The sequence below is a fragment of the Macaca fascicularis genome, chromosome 2, assembly GCF_037993035.2.
Source record: "Macaca fascicularis isolate 582-1 chromosome 2, T2T-MFA8v1.1".
Taxonomy (NCBI): Eukaryota; Metazoa; Chordata; class Mammalia; order Primates; family Cercopithecidae; genus Macaca; species Macaca fascicularis.
Genome location: NC_088376.1, coordinates 153,184,161 through 153,203,743, shown reverse-complemented (window position 1 = coordinate 153,203,743; position 19,583 = coordinate 153,184,161). Strand labels below are relative to the sequence as shown.

Below are 19,583 nucleotides of genomic sequence, written 5' to 3'. Positions count from 1 at the left end.
CAGGGAAAGTGTAAAGCCAGTATTCATGTGAAATAGGTGCTGCTTGTTTTCAGTAAAACTTTTGAGTTTTTTTATAAACCTTTATTGATTCTGAGAAGCAGGCAGAGGCCAACCCTGCAAAGGTCTGTGCCTTCCTGAGGTAATTAAAATGAGAGAAGATTAGATTCCATGACCAGTTTAACCTTACTGTATTAGGGTTTCTCTTCCTTGCCATTTTCTTTTCTTTTTTTGAGACACGATCTCACTGGGTCACCAGGGTAGAGTGCAGTGTCATGATCATAACTCACTGTAGTCGTGACCTCCTGGGCTCAAGCAATCCTCCTGTCTCAGCCTCCTAAGTAGCTAGGACTATAGGCATGAGCCACTATGCCTGGCTGATTTTTAATTTAGAGATGGGGTCTCACTATATTGCCCAGGCTGGTCTAGAACTCCCAGGCTCAAACAGTCCTCCTGCCTCAGCCTTCCAAAGTGCTGGGATTACAGGCATAAGCCACGACCTGGCCCCAATTTTCATGGATAAGGAAAAAGGTCTTCTGTGTGTTGTCTTCATTTTGTACTGTTAAAGAGCAGGGCCCACTTTAACAAACTTTAATAAACTTTAATAAACCAGTGGGGAAGGGCATGGTGTTATTATACAAAGTAAAAGTAAAGTTATGGGCTCTGCTCTTTTCAGACCGCTTTCACAAACATTCCATTTGTGCCTTTTCCCCTGAACCTGTGGGAGAAGCTAGAATGATCTCCATGTAATAGAAGACACCAAAGCTCAGAGCAACTTGAGTGGCTTGTCTGTGCTGCTTCTTCCTGATAAACATGGCCTTCGCTGGGGGTGCACAGTGAAGGGGCTGCTCTGTGCCCAGGGAGCAGAGAGGCAGAGCAGGTATTACGGGGGACTTTGAGCAGCACCTCCATGGTGTCATGGCTGGTTATTTCCCCAGCATCTGGATCCAGTGGGAAGGAGCACCCTCTGACCAGGTGGGGTGGCTTCATCCCCAGTAGAAAAGGTAGTAGAAATTAGACTGAAAAGAGTACACAAAGAACCACAAGAAGGACATGTAATACAAGGTCCAGATAAAAGGTGATCCCTTGCCCAGTCACACATGAGCCCCTGCCAGTTTCCTTTTACAAAACCCATCCAGTGTGTTTTTCATCTATAACCCAGACATTTTTACTAGGGTAACTATTCACTGAGAAATAAAAGCCCTATTACCTCTTTACAGGGCATCCAAAATAGGATAATACAAAGTAAAAGAGGCCTTCTGATGACTTTCAGACCCGTAATTCTATCTGGAACTCAGAAACTGACCATGGGCGGCGACATAAGCAGACCGGGGAAACTACCCCTGCCTGGTACTGAAGTCCTGCTCTGCTCAACAGCCCTAGAAAGCCCATTTCAGTGTCTGATGATGAAAATGATTCAGTTGGAACTAAGCCCTCAAAAATTAACAAAAACACTGTCTAATCACTTAGTTTGAATCATTAGTTATATGTTTAATGCAAACATTTTAAAACAACTGCAAACTGGAAAAAAGATTTCCCCTGAAAATATTTAATGCAAGTAAGTCCTGGAGATGGTGCTTTTTATAAAAAGTTTGTCAGCAAATGCCCTTTTTTGTAGGGGACAGGGCAGCAACAGAATGGGGACAGGATATCAGACAATTGATTTTTATTGCAATAAGAGTAACAAGGAATCCCACCCCTCACATGCTCTTTGCTTTATGTAAAAACCTGTCCAGCAGAATGAGCAACAGTCACCCTCAGGAGGCAATTTAGCCCCAAGTGCCCATAGAACAGCCTCAGGCCACAACTTCTGCGCTCCCTCGCTATGTCCAGAGCTATCTGCCAAGACCAGGAATTCACCTTTGGAGTCTAACTTGTTTTCTCTTTTTTTCACCTCTCAAAAAATAAAAAGCCTTCAGTAATACAGCCCAAGGATTACCATGTGTCTAAAAGAAGGATAGATTCCCATAAACAATGTTTTCAGCTTGAGTGAGGTAAACACAGGAAGGCACACAATAAATTAAAGCAGACCCTGACTCTTCAGAGGCTCTGCGGTGACCTCTGGGGGCCAGATCTGCCAGTGGCTGCGTTTCCAGCACTGACATAGTGTTGAGGACTGCTCTGGGGAGGCGGGACCCCTCCTTTTATAAGTTATGTTAGTATACAGGTCGCAAGGTCAGCTGGAGGAGAAAATCCTTCCCCTCCTATCTGGTGGGGCGCAGCCCCTCTAAAGTGATGTGTGCTTGCACACCAGCAAGCCACAGCCAGGTCTGCACAAATCAATTTTATGTACACCCTCATTAGAAAACTGGTGGCACATTAGTCCACAGGATTCTATCTGTTATTGACTTAAGTAAATCACTTAGAAAACACAAAATTGGAGGTTGCAGCTCCGTAAAATAATAAAGTGCTTTCGATGAGAGTAGCTGTTACTGATAGCTTCTCATTTCACCTGAGGCACCACAATCCATTTTTGAAAGGTGATTATCATGAGTAAAAACTGTAAGAGCTTCTTTCTACTAAAAAGCCTGCATTTCTATATGTACTTTTCTATTGGTTTCCACATCTTCATCTTACTAAATTTTAACTCACTGTGGGTAAGGAAATAGTTTATTACCGGGTGGCGGGTGGGGGTGGCGGTGGAAAACACAGAAAAGGAGAGGTCCATAAATATCCCTTAAGGGCTCCACTCATGAAGATGTTGGCAAGGGAAGGAGAGTGGTGGGGAGGTTATAGCAAAAAAGGTCAGGTCTCATTGCTGAATCCAGGTGTGTGTCCGGATGAGTTGAGCCACAGCTTAGCTTCTAAAAGCATTCACATATTGACCTAAGAATTTGTTACAAGTCCACATGCTTGATAACTGCTATAACACACTCGCATCTTCCATGACCTCGATCCACCTATAAAACAGAACAGAGAGGACATTTGGTTTTGTGACTCTGCCTATGACTCTGCTCACAGAACCTAGAAATGACTGGACTAGATTCCTCTTAGTTTGAAGTCAAGGACCATGTCGTATTCATACTTGTTTCTCAAACATGTTTTCCATATTTAGCAAAAGGCCTGGAACACAGTGCAAAAGTTTACTGAATCAATGCATGCTTGATTCATGAATGAATCATGACAGTCTAAACATGATTGTGACAAAGAACAGGTAGTTCTGCAGTTCTGCTATGGCCCAAAGGGACCTAATGGGATAGGATGAATGGAGCAGAACAGAAGCCAAAGCCCCAAGAAACGACTTGTTTCCTTCTGAGAGAACAAAAAGGTATAAGACTAATTAGTTATTTTGGTACCTCTGAGCTGAATTGGTATCTTCTGCTTTGAAGCTATAAAATAGGGTTTTCTTGTGGTAAAGGTGAAAAATAGGTCCTACTTCACTGCTGCTGCCCTCTTCCTTTTCTGGAGCAATGGTGAAACCTAGCAGAGGCATACTCTCCATGGCCACTTTGTCCTGCAGAGGACAGAAGGAAAAACTGACATTAAACACCGCACTCTGCATAGTCATTTACTGTTATCTCCAATCTGAGATGCGTGAAGAGTGCCTCTGTGTGGGATGTGCTTTGGCACCTGGGGGTTAACACCAACAAACTGTTGACCCTCACTTCCCTCCAGGGCCAGCCCTGAGGAAGGAAAGAAACTCAACACTGGCTGGGCATGGTGGCTCATGCCTGTAATCCCAGCACTTTGGGAGGCCGAGGCGGGTGGATCACCTGAGGTCGGAGTTCGAGACCAGCCTGGCCAACACGGTGAAATCCCATCTCTACTTAAAAATACAAAAATTAGCTGGGTGTGGTGACAGGTGCCTGTAATCCCAGCTACTTGGGAGGCTGAGGCAGAAGAATGGCTTGAACCCGGGAGGCAGAGGTTGCAGTGAGCCGAGATCGCACCATTGCACCCCAGCCTGGGGGGCAGAGTGAGACTGTCTCCAAAAAAAAAAAAAAAAAAAAGAAAAAAGAAACTCAACATACTGTGACAGTTTATCAGGGACCAGGCAGTTACATTTCATTATCTTTAATCTTCACAACAATCATAGAATGTGTCACTCCCATTCTAAGAAGAAACCAAGGCTCAAAAAAGGTTAACTGCCCAAGATCACACAGCCATTAAGGAGCAGATCCAGAATTTGCACTCATGACCACCTTCTAACCCCACATTTTTTCCATGGATTTATCAGTCAGTGACTCAGTTTTGAAGTTACTTCTGATCACATATTCTGTACTCAGTCCTCCAAAACCTCATTTACAGTATTTCGATATGGAGCACTTACATTGTGCTATAAAGTTGCTAACAATTTGATGAGATGTACCCAAAGAACACAGATGGCTCTTACACATATAGTGCTCAGTGGAATAAGATTTTTATATATAGGTAAAGACATTTTTATACACACTTATGTAAAAACATACATGTTCATAAACAATACGGACTTTGTAAAAACACATAAAGAGATATAATTAAGCATATTAGAATGGTGGTGGGAGGAAGAAGAAGGGGACTACAGTTTGTGTATAGAAGAGAATCAAGCTGGGCACAGTGGCATGTACCTGTAGGCCCAGCTACACTCGAGTCCAAGGCAGGAGGACTGCTTGAGGCCAAGAATTTGAGTCCAGCCTGGACAACATAGCAAGACCTCATCCCTACAACCCCAGAAAACTAAGAAAAAAAATATTTTTTTAAATAAAGGAAATCCTCAAAGATTGCTAGATCAGAAAAAGTCTGTGACAAAATTCAATATCCATTCATGGTAAAAACAAGAACAAAAAAGCACAAACCTCTTAGCAAACTAGAGTAGAAGGAAACTTCATTAACTAACAAAGGGCATCTATAAAATACCTACAGCTAACATCATACTTAATAGTGAAACACCAAATGCTTTTCCCTTAAAATTGGAAACAAGGCAAGAGTGGTGTTCACTCTCATCAATTCAATTCAACATTGTACTGGAGGCCCTAACTATTATATTAAGGAAAGAAAAAGACAGACATATAGGTGAGAAAAGAAGTAGAACTATTTGTGCTTGCAAAAAACCACAAAACTACTAGAACTAAAAATCAATTTAGAAAGGTCACAAGACAATCAGTTTTTATGTGTATATAGTAGCAGCAAACAACTAGAAAATAAACTCCTTTCAAAATGGCATCAAAAAAAAAGAAAATATTTAAAGATGTCTACACTAAAAACTACAAAACATTAAAAGATAATTCAAGGCTTAAATAAATGAAAATTTATGTACCATGTTCATGGACTGAAAGATTCAATATTACAATGCCAGCTCTCCCCAAATTGGTCTATAGATTCCATAATCACTATCATAGAAATTGATAAGTTTATATGAAAACGCAAAAGACCTAGAATGCCCAAAACATTTTGTTTGTTTGTTTTGTTTTTGAGACAGAGCCTGGGAAAAAAAAGTCTGGAGTGCAGTGATGTGATCTCAGCTCACTGCAACCTCTGCTTGCTGTGTTCAAGCGATTCTCACACCTCAGCTTCACAAGTAGCTGAGATTACAGGTATGCACCATCACACCTCCCTAATTTTTTCTATTTTTAGTAGAGACGGGGTTTCATTGTGTTGGCCAGGCTGGTCTTGAACTCTTGGCCTCAAATGATCTGCCTGCCATGGTCTCCCCCAAGTACTGGGAGTACAGGTGTAGGCACCTTTCCAGCCTCGAAACAGCCTTAAAAAAGAACCTGACTTCAAGTTATAGTATTTGAGACAGTTTGGTACTGGCATAACGATTGGTAAATATATGAATGGAACACAATGGAATGTCCAGAAATGGACCTCTATTTATTCAATCATTTGAGATTTAACAAAGACACTGAAGCAATCCAATAGGGAGAGGCAAGTCTTTTCAACAAATGGTGCTGGAACAACTGGATATCCATAATGAAAAAAAGGACCCTCAACTCCCATGTCATACCATACACAAAAGTTAATTTGAGATAGACCTAGAAGTAAAAGCTAAAACATTAATGCTTTCAGAAAATAATAGAGGAAAATAACTTTGTAGCTTGCAATAGACAAAAATGCCTTCGCACACAGAAAGCAACGGTCATAAAAGGAAACACTGACAAATAGACTTCCTCAAAGTTATAAACTGCTGTTCATCAAAAGATTCATTCATTCATTCATTCATTAGAAAATGAACAAGCAAGTCACTGACAGGGAGAGAATATTTGTAAAACATTTATCTGACAAAAGCCTGGTATACAGGATACAGAAAGAACTCCTATAACTCAATAACAGGCACAACCTACTTAAAAAAAATGAACAAGAGATCTGAATAGACACTTCTCAAATGGAAATGAGTGGCCAATAAGCACATGAAAGCAATCGTGTGCTTAATATCATTAGTTACTAGGGAAATCTAAATTAAAACCACATTGACTTACCTCAACACTCCCCACCGGAATGGCTAAAATTTTAAAGCCTGACAATACCAAGTGTTAGCAATGATGTGGAGCAACCAGAACTCAAATTCACACACTTTGTTGGGGGAGCGTAAAATGGCACACTACTTTGGAAAAAGGTCTTGCAATTCCTTATAAACCAAATATATGCCTGCCTTATGATCCATCAATTCCAATCCTAGGTAATGATCCAAGTGAAATAAAAATTTATGTTCCTGCAAATACCGGTATGAAAATGTTTAAAGCGGCTTTATTCATAATCACCAAAGCCTAGAAGCAATCCAAATGTTCTTTGACTGGTGAACAGCTAAACAAAACTGGTATAGTCACAAAATGGAAGACTACTCAGCCATAAAAAGAAGTCAACTACTGCTATATGCAACAACATAAATGAATCTCAAAAACATCATGGTGAATAGAAGTCACACATGATTCCATCTGTTTGAGGATCAAGAGGCAAAACTAATCTATGGCAGAAAAAAAATTGGAACAGGGTGTTGCTTCTGGGGACGGGATAATAGTGGCAATTTGTAGGTGTGTGCATTAATCAAAACTCACCAAATAGTATATTTGAGATTTGTGTACTTCACTATATATAAATTAGACCTCAAAAGGAAAAAAAAAAAAGTACAAAAACATTGAATTCTTAGGGGAAAGTATATTTTGAACAACATCAAAAAGTAAAAGGTATAGAAGGATGAATAGAGAGGTACTTGATAAAAGAAAGGTAGAAAATGTTAATTGTACAATCCAGTTAATGGTCATACGATAGTTCACTGTACAATTTTTTTTTTTTTTTTTTTTGAGACGGAGTCTCGCTCTGTCGCCCAGGCTGGAGTGCAGTGGCGCGATCTCGGCTCACTGCAAGCTCCGCCTCCCGGGTTTACGCCATTCTCCTGCCTCAGCCTCCCAGTAGCTGGGACTACAGGCGCCCGCCACCACGCCCAGCTAATTTTTTGTATTTTTTAGTAGAGACGGGGTTTCACCGTGTTAGCCAGGATGTTCTCGATCCCCTGACCTTGTGATCCACCCGCCTCGGCCTCCCAAAGTGCTGGGATTACAGGCGTGAGCCACCGCGCCCGGCCTTTTTTTTTTTTTTTTTTTAAAGACAGTCTCGCTCTGTCGCCCAGGCTGGAGTGCAGTGGTGTGATCTTGGCTCACTGCAACCTCCACCTCCTGGGTTCAAAACGACTCTCCTGCCTCAGCCTCCTGAGTAGTTGAGACTACAGGTGTGTGCCACCACCATGCCCGGCTAATTTTTGTATTTTTAGTAGAGACGAGATTTTGCCATGTAGGCCAGGCTGGTTTCAAGCTCCTGACCTCAAGTCATCCTCCTGCCTCAGCCTCTCAAAGTGCTGGGATTACAGGCATGAGCCACCATGCCCTGCCAGTTCACTGTAAAATTTTTTCAACATTCCTTTATGTTTGAAAATTTTTATAAACAATAAATATAATAAAGAAATAATAAAATGTTGGAAAAAATAGGCTGGGCACAGTGGCTCACACCTGTAATCTCAACACTTTGGGAGGCCAACATGGGAGGATCACTTGAGGCCAATAGTTCGAGAACAGCCTGGGCAATATAGTGAGATTGCCTCTACAAAAAATAAAAAAATTGGCTGGGCGTGGTGGCTCACGCCTGTAATCCCAGCACTTTGGAAGCCATGGTGGGTGGATCATGAGGTCAAGAAATCGAGACCATCCTGGCCAACACGGTGAAACCCCATCTCTACTAAAAATACAAAAATTAGCCAGGCATGGTGGTAGGTGCCTGTAGTCCCAGCTACTGGGGAGGTTGAGGCAGGAGAATCACTTGAACCTGGGAGGCAGAGGCTGCAGTGAGCCGAGACTGTGCCACTGCATTCCAGCCTGGCAACAGAGCAAGTCTCCATCTCAAAAAAAAAAAAAAATTCAAATCCAAATTAAAAACATAGCTGGGCATGGTGTCACACACTTGTGGTCCCAGCTTCTTGGGAGGCTGAGTTGGGAGGATGGCTTGAGCCCAGGAGTTAAAAGCTGCAGTGAACAGTGATCACACCACTGCACTCCAGCCTTGGGCAACAGAGCAAGACCCTGTCTTGAAACAACAGAAAATGCTGGAAAAAATAAAGATTCCAATGTATTTTTGATAGTCGCTTTCTCCCAGGACGGTTACTAAACAGCAAGTTGGATCAGCTTTGGGCCACCTCAGGGTGCATGACAGCGGTGCATGGTGGTGTAGACAGTGCAAGCCAGCTATCCACTTCATCAGAACCTTTTTTTCTTTGATGGGATTTGAAAGCTATGTCCCATTGCTGGAACAGGTTTATTGAAAAATTATGTAAATTCCTCTTTCTAGAAGAAACTGCTTTGGAGTCATACTTAAGTCCATAATTCATTCATTTTAATTTTCGTCGAGATAGGGTTTTACTATGTTGCTCCGGCTGGTCTCAAACTCTTGGCCTCAAGAGATCCTCAGCCTCCCAAAGTCCTGGGATTACAGGCTTGAACCACCGTGCCAGGCCCCTAAATCCACCTTTTAAAATAAGCTTATGCTGTCACTTACATGACAACTGTTCCGTTTGTTTTGGAAAGATAAAAATCCCCACAGTGTGGAAGGCCCCACCTGTGGACATAGGCAAAGGCCCCTCAGGGTGGGGTGTGGCTCACAGGGTGCCCAAGCCACTCAGGCCTATGGCAGATCCCCTGTCTGCCTGCTTTGCTTAGAGTAAACAGATGTGGGGCCTTGCTAAGTGTTTAAGTATGGCTCCAAAGCAATTTCTTCTAGAAAGTCATCCTCTGTGATCCCTTTGGGGGATGGGCACACTGCAACCTTCACAGTTGCAGGTCCTTCCAGAGGGAAGCTTCATGCCACAAAGAAGGAAGTGCCTTTTGCACATTTGCTAGCATCTGTGGCCGGGGGAGAAGGGCCAGCCCTATCTGACATGCACATCCCAGTGGGGCAAAGCAGCCACCCTCTGCAGCTCATCAGAATACATTTAACTCCCATTTTCAAAGCTGAAACTATGCCTGACCACCTAGAAGCCACCAGCTGGTGGAGCGTGGAGATAGAAATGTTTCACATTATCCAACAGGTTCAGCCTGGGTCGGGGCCAGATAGCACCCTGCTACACAACCACAGCCACACATCTGTCTACTCTGGAAGTAAACTTGATTTCCAAGGTTCTCTCGCCTAAAGTAAGATATTCTATAAAATACAGATTTCAGTTTTCTTTAGAAGAGTTACCAGAGTTACCCTATAAAAGAAATGGATGGACAAAAAGGGAGTAGCTTCCTCCACACTGCTGAATTTTGCCCCAAGCAATCTAAGTAGACAGTAGGAAGGCATTTTCTTTTGTGGCATGGCTGGCTTGTCCCGTCTTTGTCCTAGATGCTGGGCCTGTGACATTTAAACACTTTGCGGCACAGGTTGGCATGTCCATACCTTCTTTTCTCCACAAAGAAACTGCAGATTCCTTAGATTTTGAAGTGGTGAGTGGTTGTGTAGCCACAGCAACATTGAGCACATGGCATTGCTCACTAAAGACTTGACTGCCACGAGAACTGGCTCAGCAGCCAGGACTCACACAGCCTTGCAGGTGTGCAGGCCCCAGGGGGTCATTTCACAGGAGAGGGGAAAGAGTGCAGATCACTACTACCTCACTGGCCATGTAGGTGTAGAGAACTTTGCCTTTGATGACAAACCAGAGCTTCTTCCAGTGCCGCTTGCCCCTCTTACACCGGCTGAGATAGCCGCTGATGGCAGAGCCCTCTCCAGAGGCAGCCACCTGGCAGGAGGGAAGCAGAGCGGTCAGGCCACCCCAGTGGTCGGGCACAGTTCAAACAGCACAATTCAAAATGACACTGCAAACCATTTGGCTGACTACTTATACTGCTTTGACATTGGATAAGGTCTCAGGATCCACCCAATACCAAAGTCAGCAAGATAGTGCTTCATGCTTTGAGAAACAGGATTTAACGAATGGACCCAGATGACTTTGGGAATGCTGATGCTGCCCCCTAGTGCTGTTTCAGATTCTTGGTTCCCTTTCCCAACCTCAGCCCCTTGACTCAAGAAACTTCGTTCAGGTACTTAGGGGAAAGGTTCTTCCTTCTAAAATTAACTCTTGCACTTTCAACTTATCTCTTCTTCACATTTAGGGAGGGATCTTCTTTGTATTGTGGCCTAAAAGGTTTTATAGTCTCCTGCCTAGTGGGATGTGTACAGCGTTAAGTCCTTTTATTATTATTACTACTCTTTGTGGTGGCGGGGGGTAGTAATATTCTGTCCACAGGCTTTATGTGGTGAGGAACACAGGACTGCAGTAATACCGACCTGGGATTTCCCATCCAGGCTCTACCAATTACTAGGTGGTTAATGATGAGCAATTTGCTGACTTCTTCCAAGTCTCAATTTCCTTACTAGTAAAAGAGGAATGAAATGTAAAAAATGTGAGCTTTATACATATATGTGATTATGAAATGATCTCTAAGACAAATTAAGTGGAGAAAACAGAAGAGATTCTGTATAATATGTTGTCTTTTGGGTAGAAAAAGAAGATATATGAATGTACATCTGTATTATGTATGTGCATGAAAATTTCTAGAAGGATCCATAAGAAACTTGATGGCGGTGGGACTATGGGAGGCTGGGAAGGATGAGAGACTCACTTTTCATCATATGTGCTGTTTTGTACTTTTTTGGGAAAAATGTTTAACCATGTATGTGTTCCTTTTTTTTTGAGACAGTCTCGCTTTGTCTCCAGGGTGGTGTGCAGCAGCGCCATCTCAGCTCACTGCAACCTTCGCCTCCCAGAGATTCAAGCGATTCTCCTGCCTCAGCCTCCCGAGTAGCTGGGACGATAGGCGCGTGACACCACGCCCGACTAATTTTTGTATTTTTAGTAGAGATGGGTTTTCACCGTGTTAGCCAGGATGGTCTCGATCTCCTGACCTCGTGATCTGCCCACCTTGGCCTCCCCAAGTGCTGGGATTACAGGCGTGAGCCACCGCGCCCTGCGTGTTATTTCCAAGATTTTTAATTTGCAAAAGGAACAAGTTAATGGATAAAACTGTACCTATTTACATTTTCCATTCCCTAACACTTTTTTAAACCCTTGCTACCCACTACTTGATATTAATGGACTAACTTGGAAGCAGCTGATCACACTTGTGGACCCCTTGTGTATTCACAGGCATACATTGGTCTGTGGTTGTGATTGGAAATACAGACATACAATCTGGTCCTATTTGCGGGATACAATTGAGTTTAGCCAATTCTGAAGTTTCCTGTGGAGCCCATGGCCTCCAGGGACGTCAATGCCTGAGCTGGGTTGGGACCCCTAGGATGAGGGGACAGTGCAGCTCCGAGGCCTGACATGGAAGGCCCAACCCAGGAATTTGGCTCCTTTAGACTGAAGAGTCCCTGTGATCTGTGCAGTCTCCTTGAGTACTACATCTAGGCTATGGGGCAGGAGAAAAAGGAGAGAAAAGAAAGAGAAGGAGGGGAGAGGCAGAGAGAAGGATGGGAAAGATGTCTTTTAGCACCATCCCTGTCGAGTCAGTCCTCGTAGCTGGGATGCTTCCATTAGGAATGCTCTGTCCCGAAGAGACTGGTCAGGCTGGGACAGGGCAGGGTCTGACCCCGTCTACCCAGGAGGACCATGAACCTTCCAAATCCCCTACTTCCCGCTTGGGTAGCCCTGCCTACTTTACCTCTGTCAGGGCTGAAGGGACTTTCTTCTGCTTCTTGAAGGTCGAGGGGTTAATGCTCTGGAAGACGGATGAAAAGGCACTGCCCGAGAAGCGGGGTGCAGACAGTGGGAAGCTCATGCTCACAGGCCGCTCTGTAACCGAAAGAAGCCGTGGGGAAGGGAGGTGAGGGGCGTGCCTGTGGCTTGTCTTTGGAACGCTGATTCCTGTAAAATCCCTCTAGGAATGTGAGCCATGGGGGTTAAGTGGGATCTGAAAGTCAAGCACTCTCCCTCCTGCAGGAACAGACAAAGGCTATGGGGGATGGGGAGGGGATGCTTTTCCAGGGCGCTGGACAGCCCTTCACCTCCAGGCGTCCAGGTAGCAGGAACTGGGCTGTCTTCTCTGATGACCTCAGTCTAGCCCCATGGAGTGGAGGCAAGGGAAAGACTTTAGTTTTAGGCCCAAGATACACCTGCTCTCCTTCCTGGGAACTTCACCCTGCTAGGGCAAGGCCTGTCCCTTCAGCACTGACCAGGTCTCTCAAGGGCCGGCTCAGCTTCCCAAGGCTCCTGTGTGGAACAGCCTCGCCCCTCTCCGACCCCAGCTCCTTTGCTACCAGGCTCATATAGTCCTTAGTCCCAGAAAGGTGCCACAGGACACAGGCCCATAGGACACTTGAGAGGGCCTCTGTGGTAAAGGACACAGGAGTTCCCTGCCTCTGTCCCCTTACAGACACACTGACTCCTAAGCTTAGCTACAGAGCTCTTCTTCTGGGGACACCGATCAGTTTTGCACATCTTGGGAAATGGTGCCCTGGTGTGAGCTCGAACCTCTATTTCCTCCCTCCATGGAGTGAACAACTCCCTCCAGGGAAAGCGGTTTCCAGCATGAACCATGGACCACAGAGAAGCCACTGGAGCCTGGGGAGAAGCCACCAGGCCACTTGGAAGAAGGCAAGTGGTCCCCAGGTTACCTCTCATCAGGCCTGGGACAGTCCTGCCCCGCTTCTTCAGCTCCCCGAAGCAGCCGTCGCAGACCTTGGCCATCCTGTCCTTCAGGTACTTCAGCGGGTACTTGTTCCGTGAACAGTTCCGGCACACGATCTGCAGGCCCAGGTGGGAAGATTCTCACCCCTCTCAGTGCGTGCAAAGGAGACCTGCATCCCTCCCCTCCACTCCCTCTGCTAATCTACCCACAACTGCCCTTAGGGAGCCCCAGGTTCTGATCATGGAGCTGTGTGTGGTCTCTACTTTTCCAGCAAGGCTTCATCTTGTTTCTGAGCCAGCGCCTATCTGCTTTTCTGATGAACCTATGCCCTTAACCACTACACGATACTTTTTTCTCCAAGCACAATAGCCATGTATGCTATGGTTTTCTGTTGAACACATGGTGGTGTGGAAGGGGCCTGGGACTTGGAGCTCTGGTCTGACGACCTATGAAATGGGAATTAGCAATCTGTACCTCTCGGGTTGGTGTGAACACACCTCACTCTGGGGCTTGCAGTAGCTGCTGGATATCCCTGAGCCCCCGGCTGGGCAGGGACATGCCCTTCCCCCACCCCACCCCCATGCACACACTCACCCCAGATGGAGCAACTCACCTTGCCACAGGCATGACAGTGATGACGTCGCAGGGTGAGGGAGAAGTCGCAGCCACAGTTCATGCACATCATGACGTGTGTGACAGGCACCAGGGTCGGGGGCCTCTCCCCAAGGCTAACCCCCAGCCTCTCTCGTATCTGCAGCAACATAATTGGCTGAGTAATGTGGAACGTGGCCAGGAGACCAGCCAGATGCATAGCCCAGTGAGCCCTGCCCTGCTTCTCTGTACAGGGTGTGTGCATGTGTGGGTGAGTGGGTCTGATGCTGAAGGCCTCTCCTGCACCCTCCAGGATGCTCACCCTTGGTTGGGAAACAGCCAGACTGTGAGAACGGGATTGGGGGTGCCGGGCTCCTAAGTTGCACGGAGGCCGCCCCTGACTAGGGTGGGAGCATGGCAGGGGGGTGGGGGGAGCCAGTGCTCCAAGGACAGGAGCTACACCTCCATCTGGGTGTGAGTGGTGACAGCAGTCCCCGCCAAGGGAACCCCAGGTCTCTGAGGCTAGTGGCCCATGGGCCTTGCCCACCCACTCACCTCCACGCTATGGTGGAATGCAGCCAGAGCCTGGGCCTTGTAGTCCTCAGGGAGGGCTCTGCTCAGACAGCCATACCACTCGTCCCTCTCTGCACAGGAGCTGTGGGCATGGGCTGGAGTGAGCAAAGGCAAGGGCAGCTCTGCCTCCCACCCTCCATCTCAGCATGGATGAGGTCCTCACTCAGACGCCCCATCCTCCTCCCTTGAACCTACACCTCTCACACTGCCCAGAACCACCACCAAAGAACAGATCACCTGCCACACTAGGTTTACTAGCAGACCACCAGTCCATTAGCTGTCCTTGGACCTGTTTCTTCCTATACTGGAATAGCAACAATATTCCCCTAACTCCCAGGGCTGCTGTGGAGATGAAGGGAGATGTGGGACGTGGAACCACATTGTTAACATTGTGCAAAAGCAAGAGTCATTAGGAAGGCCCAGAGGGTCCCATACTTTAGGAGAAACGGGCTGGCAGGGGACAGAGGGCTGGGTACCTGTGGAGGACAAGGAGTAGGTGGGAGCTGGCGAAGGTAAACATCTCTGTTTCCCACCTTCCTCATCTCCCCACATAGCTTCCCAAACAGTCATCCAACAGGCACTTTCCAAGTCCCTGCTCTGCACCAGGGAGCGCTTCTTGAGGGGCAAGAGCTACGCCTGGGCTGTGTGCCAGGTAGCTGGGTGGAGTTCTCAGTGTCCACTAGATGTCGCACCTACACCACAGGTAAGTGTGCAGCCTGCCCCAGAAAGCAAGCATAAGGGCCGGCTGGCCTGGGCGGGAGCAGCGCTGCAGGGCAGTGGCTGAGTCAGCACTGTGGGCAGCAAGACACCATGTCTCTAAAAGGTGATGAATGGGTCCTGCTGTCCCCTGGGAGCTTCAAGTGTGAAGGGTCTGGACTAGCAGGAAGGTGACTGGCATACTAAAGGCCACTGTCCTCGCCCTGGGAGATGGGCAGCCCCACCTGAAGGCCCACGTGTGGATCGTCACCACCTTCATGTCATGGCCAGACTAACAGAAACTATATGCTGGCAGCCTCCTGCCCTTGATTTTATCACAAGGAGAGGTGAGGCCACGACTCCCACTCAGGCATCACCTCCTCCAGGAAGCCTTTCCTCACTCCTCCAGATGGGGCAGTCCCTCCTTTGGGTTTCCAAGCCCTCTTCTACTCCCTCATGCCGTAGACTGTGATAGATAAGAGCTCTGGTCCACACAGTCGTGGGTTCAAACTCCAGTTCCACCTCACCTGGCTGTGTGACCCTTTTGCAAGCCTCGACTCCCTATGCATGGAAGGAGCCGCAAACCCCAGCTCTAAGGGTGGTGATGAGGATCACGGAGGTGCCTGAGGCCTGACAGGTGTCCAATGCCTGCTACTGTTGTCATTACCACTATTAATTGTTACAGCAGTTACTGCCCTGCATCTGAAGCAGTTTAAAACTCTCCTACCTGTAATGTGGGCTCCTGGAGAGCACAACAAGGGCTAAATCGTTTGTGTCCTCAGCCCCGGACCTGGCACTGAGGTGTAGCTAATACATGCTTAATTTTTTTTTTTTTTTTTTTTTTGAGACAGAGTCTCACTGTGTTGCCCAGGCTGGTCCCAAACTCCTGGCCTCAAGTAATCCTCCAGCCTCAGCCTCCCAGAGTGATGGGATTACAGGTATGAGCCACCATGCCCCACCTAATAAATGATTTTAATGAGAAAATTCATCTATGAGAATGCATGTGCATGAGTGCATTTAGATCCCATTTCACACTCAGAACCACCCCTATGCAGGATAAACGCCCATAGGCACCGCTGCCATCCCAGGGTCATGGGCTTGCTGAGAGGAGACCCCCAAGCCCCAGAAGCCTTGCTGACCCCTGCCATGCACGTCCCTGGCTAAAGAACTGCCCTTAGCTGGAGCCATACCTGCCTGGTTTCCAAGCCCCCGAGAGCTTGAGCTTACCTTGCCCTGAGAGAAGGAAAAGGGGATACTATTTAAGGTCATGGTCTGAAGCCAGAGATGAGGATCCCAGGCAACCTGAGGGCCTGGAGAAAATGCAGACCTTTCTGATAGAAAGGCCATGTCCCCCTGTGGTCTGAATGTTTGTGTCCCCCCAAATTCAAATGCAGAAATCCTCTTCCCAAAAGCGCTGATGTTGGGAGGCAGGGCCTTTGGGAGGTTATGAGGCCATAGGTGTGGAACCCTCACGAATGAGATGAATGCCCTTATACAAGAGGTCCCAGAGAGACCCTTGCTCCTCCCACCATATGAGGTAGCACTGTCTATGTGAGAAGGCACCGTCTTTGAACCAGGAAGCAGAACCTCACCAGACACCGAATCTGCCAGTACCTTGACCTTGAACTTCCTGACCTGCAGCCTATGAGAAATTTCTGTTGTTTATAAGCCACCCAGTTTATGGTATTTTTGTTACAGTGGCCTGAATGGACTAAGACACCACAGAGACAGGGCAACGTAAGTGTTGAATGCTCACTTATTATTTCTTTTCTCTCATCTTCTAGACAGGAAAGCAAAAAGGCAGGCCACTTTATGAACAGCAGCACACAATACATTTTTTACTTGCCTTAACTTTTCGGGTTGCTACAGAGACCCAATTATCCATAAAGAGCTCCACAAACATGAGACATTGCTGTTGTCGTATTTAAGCCATGGGCTCTAGAAACCCCTGAAGTTGTATATAAAATTTTATGAGTATGTACATTTTTTGGGGGGAGATAAGTTTTTATCAAATTCCCCAAAAGGTTAGGAAACACTGAAAAGAAAAAAAGTCCTTTGACCCAAAAGGATACCAAAATAAAAACGGCACATCCTTATCTGTTGTTCTGAAACGTCCCATGCTCACACCTCTGCCTTGTGCGCCATCCTCCCTCCACCTGCCCGTACCTCGCAGACAGCATCAGACAGGACTCGGAAGTCTCAATCTTTAGAGCGTAGGGCACTTTCTCCATCACAGGGCGGCTGACCTGGAAAACCAACAGCAGCCTCCTTCAGGGTGGGGCAGGGAGGGGCAAGCGCAGACCGGCTTCTCCTGGCAGCAGATGAACAGAGGGACCATGTCCACCTACTGCCATTCTCTAGCCTCAGGGCATACCTTTCTGTGGTGGTAGGTGCTGTTAAAGATGCCTGGCTGCCAGCTCCATCATTCTTGGCCACTCACCCACCGCTGGGAAGGCTGCAGAGCGTCACGCTCAGGGACCAGCCTGGGCAACCCCAGGTGCACTGTCATGTTGGACAAGTACCTGCCCAGTGACCATGTCTCCCATTCCTTTTTCTAACAGTCTCCTCAATAGAGCCTTTGGTTCCAAAAGGGAACAAACCTCCATGCTGAGAAAGGTGCTTCCTCCTTCCCCTTCCCCATGGTAAAGAGCCTACAGGATCAAGAGAGATTGCACAGTGCCTCTTACAGCTCTCCTGGCCATCCCTGCCTCTGCCCTTGACAATGAGAACCACCTGCGGCTCCAGTGTCGCCCTCTCTGACTTCAGCCCCCTGTTGCACCAGAATTAACTTCCTAAAACCTCCTGCTCCTCAAGGTCCCCAACAGCTCCCTAGTGTTCCCATCTTTGGGACCAAGTTACACGGAGCTAAGACCCACACATATGGCCATATTCACAACAGTATTACAACAGCCTAAAGGTGGAAGCCGCCCAGTGTCCATCGGCAGAGGGTTGAATAAACACTATGTGGTCTATCCACACAATGGAAGGAAAATTCTGACCCATACTACAGATGACAGGGATCAACCTTGAGGACACAGTGCTAAGTGAAACAAGGATCAATACTGTGTGACCCCTCTCATTCGATACCCCTCTCATTCGAGGTATCCAGAGTAGTCAAATTCATGGAGACAGAAAGTAGAACTGTGGGTACCAGGGGCTGGGAAGGAGAGGGGAATGGAGAGTTGGTGTTTAATGTGGGCAGAGTTTCAGTCTGGGGAGAGGAAAGAGTTCTGAGATGGATGGTGGTGCTGGATACACAGCAATGTAAATGTGCTTAGTGCCACAGAACTGTACATTTAAAAATGGTTACTTTAAAAATAATATGTATTTTATCACAATTAAAAAAATTACCAAACACCTGCTTGTTCCTCCAACCCAGGCCCTTCCTTATGCATTTTCCTCCTTGTAGGATGCCCCCCTCTCTTTCTTCCTGATCCGACCAAATATTCCCCACTCTAAGGGTTCAGTCCCCTCTTCCAGGAAGCCCTCCATCCCCCTCCCCTCTCCCTGGGCACAAACCTGCTGTAGCCCAATACTGTTTCCACAGGGCCTCCCTCTTCCAGCTGGTCTGGGTGCTCCTAGGAGCAAGATGCTGTCCCCTTCTCCCTTGGGGTCTCCCTGTCCCCCAACCCTGGGGTACCTTCCACCAGACATTTACCTTCATGCTGGCCACGGCCAATGTGTTCTTCAGCCGGTACTTCCCATCCTTCTGGGGATAGGTGTACAGGAGCACATCGTTCATCTGGAGAGAGGGAAACCCTGTTAGAGTCCCCTGGTCCCAGACGGCTGCGCCAGGCTTCTGTCCTCAAAGGATCCCTGAGCTCCGCTGTGCACAGGCATGTTGTATTCCTCAGTAACCCCCACAGGTGAGCAAAAACATTGTGGCCAAAATGTGAGCCCCTTCCTTGCCATTCTACTCCTGGTTCAATGCTCGAGGGGAATAAACGCATATGCCCTCAAGAAGTCATGTGTGAGAATGTTCACAGTGGCTTTATTTGTAACAGCCAAATAGTGGGGGCAATTCCAATGTCTATCTGCAGGTGAATGGATAAACTAACTGGTCTATCCATACCACAGAATACCTTACGCCGCCAATACACACCACCACATGGATGTATCTCAAAATCATGCTGAGTGAAGAAGCGAGGCACAAGAGAGTTACGCTGTTTGATGACATTTCTGTGACATTCCAGAACAGGCAGAACTAATCTAAAGAGGGATGAAAGTCAGGCCACTGGTTGATGGGGGCCCCCGGGGTTGGGAGAAATTAACTCCAAACAGGCACAGAGGAACTTTCTGGTGGTTGGAGATGTTCCACATCTCGACCCAGGTGGTGGTTACGCTGTGATATACATTTGTCAGTACCGACTAACACATATGCTTAAGGTTGATGCATTTCACTATAAAAATTAAAGCTCGATAAAGTATAGTTAAGGAAGGGTTGGGAGACACCTTGAGGAGAGGGAAGTGGTGGGCCCTGCTTGCTGCTGTACTTCCAGGTCCCTTCACAGAGTAGGTGCTCAATTAATATTTGTTGAATTAACAACTAAAGCTCTCCCAACAGCAGGGCATACAGAAAGACATATAATGAAAGTCACTTTTTCTCCTTAGGAGAGAGTATTTCTGTTTAGCTAAACAATTTCAGGTGTG

General features: G+C 46.9%; 1 protein-coding gene across 3 annotated transcripts in view; it reads right to left on the bottom strand.

Moving 5' to 3' along the window:
- Nucleotides 1–1,467: 1,467 nt before the first annotated feature.
- Nucleotides 1,468–19,583, bottom strand: part of LOC102120488 (FYVE, RhoGEF and PH domain-containing protein 5) — a 122,869-nt gene continuing 104,753 nt past the window's right edge. For 2 of the 3 annotated variants that reach the window (XM_005571694.4, XM_045385692.3), the window contains exons 13-21: nt 18,592–18,675; nt 17,100–17,179; nt 14,220–14,319; nt 13,687–13,824; nt 13,060–13,189; nt 12,108–12,238; nt 10,052–10,180; nt 3,294–3,451; nt 1,468–2,897 (exon numbers count right to left, since the gene is read on the bottom strand). In XM_005571694.4, the coding sequence (XP_005571751.3) occupies nt 2,861–2,897; nt 3,294–3,451; nt 10,052–10,180; nt 12,108–12,238; nt 13,060–13,189; nt 13,687–13,824; nt 14,220–14,319; nt 17,100–17,179; nt 18,592–18,675 (987 nt within the window). In that variant the 3' untranslated portion in view covers nt 1,468–2,860. Of the gene's footprint in view, nt 2,898–3,293; nt 3,452–10,051; nt 10,181–12,107; nt 12,239–13,059; nt 13,190–13,686; nt 13,825–14,219; nt 14,320–17,099; nt 17,245–18,591; nt 18,676–19,583 lie in introns of all 3 variants that reach the window. The other variant, XR_006696018.3, reaches the window with a different exon arrangement.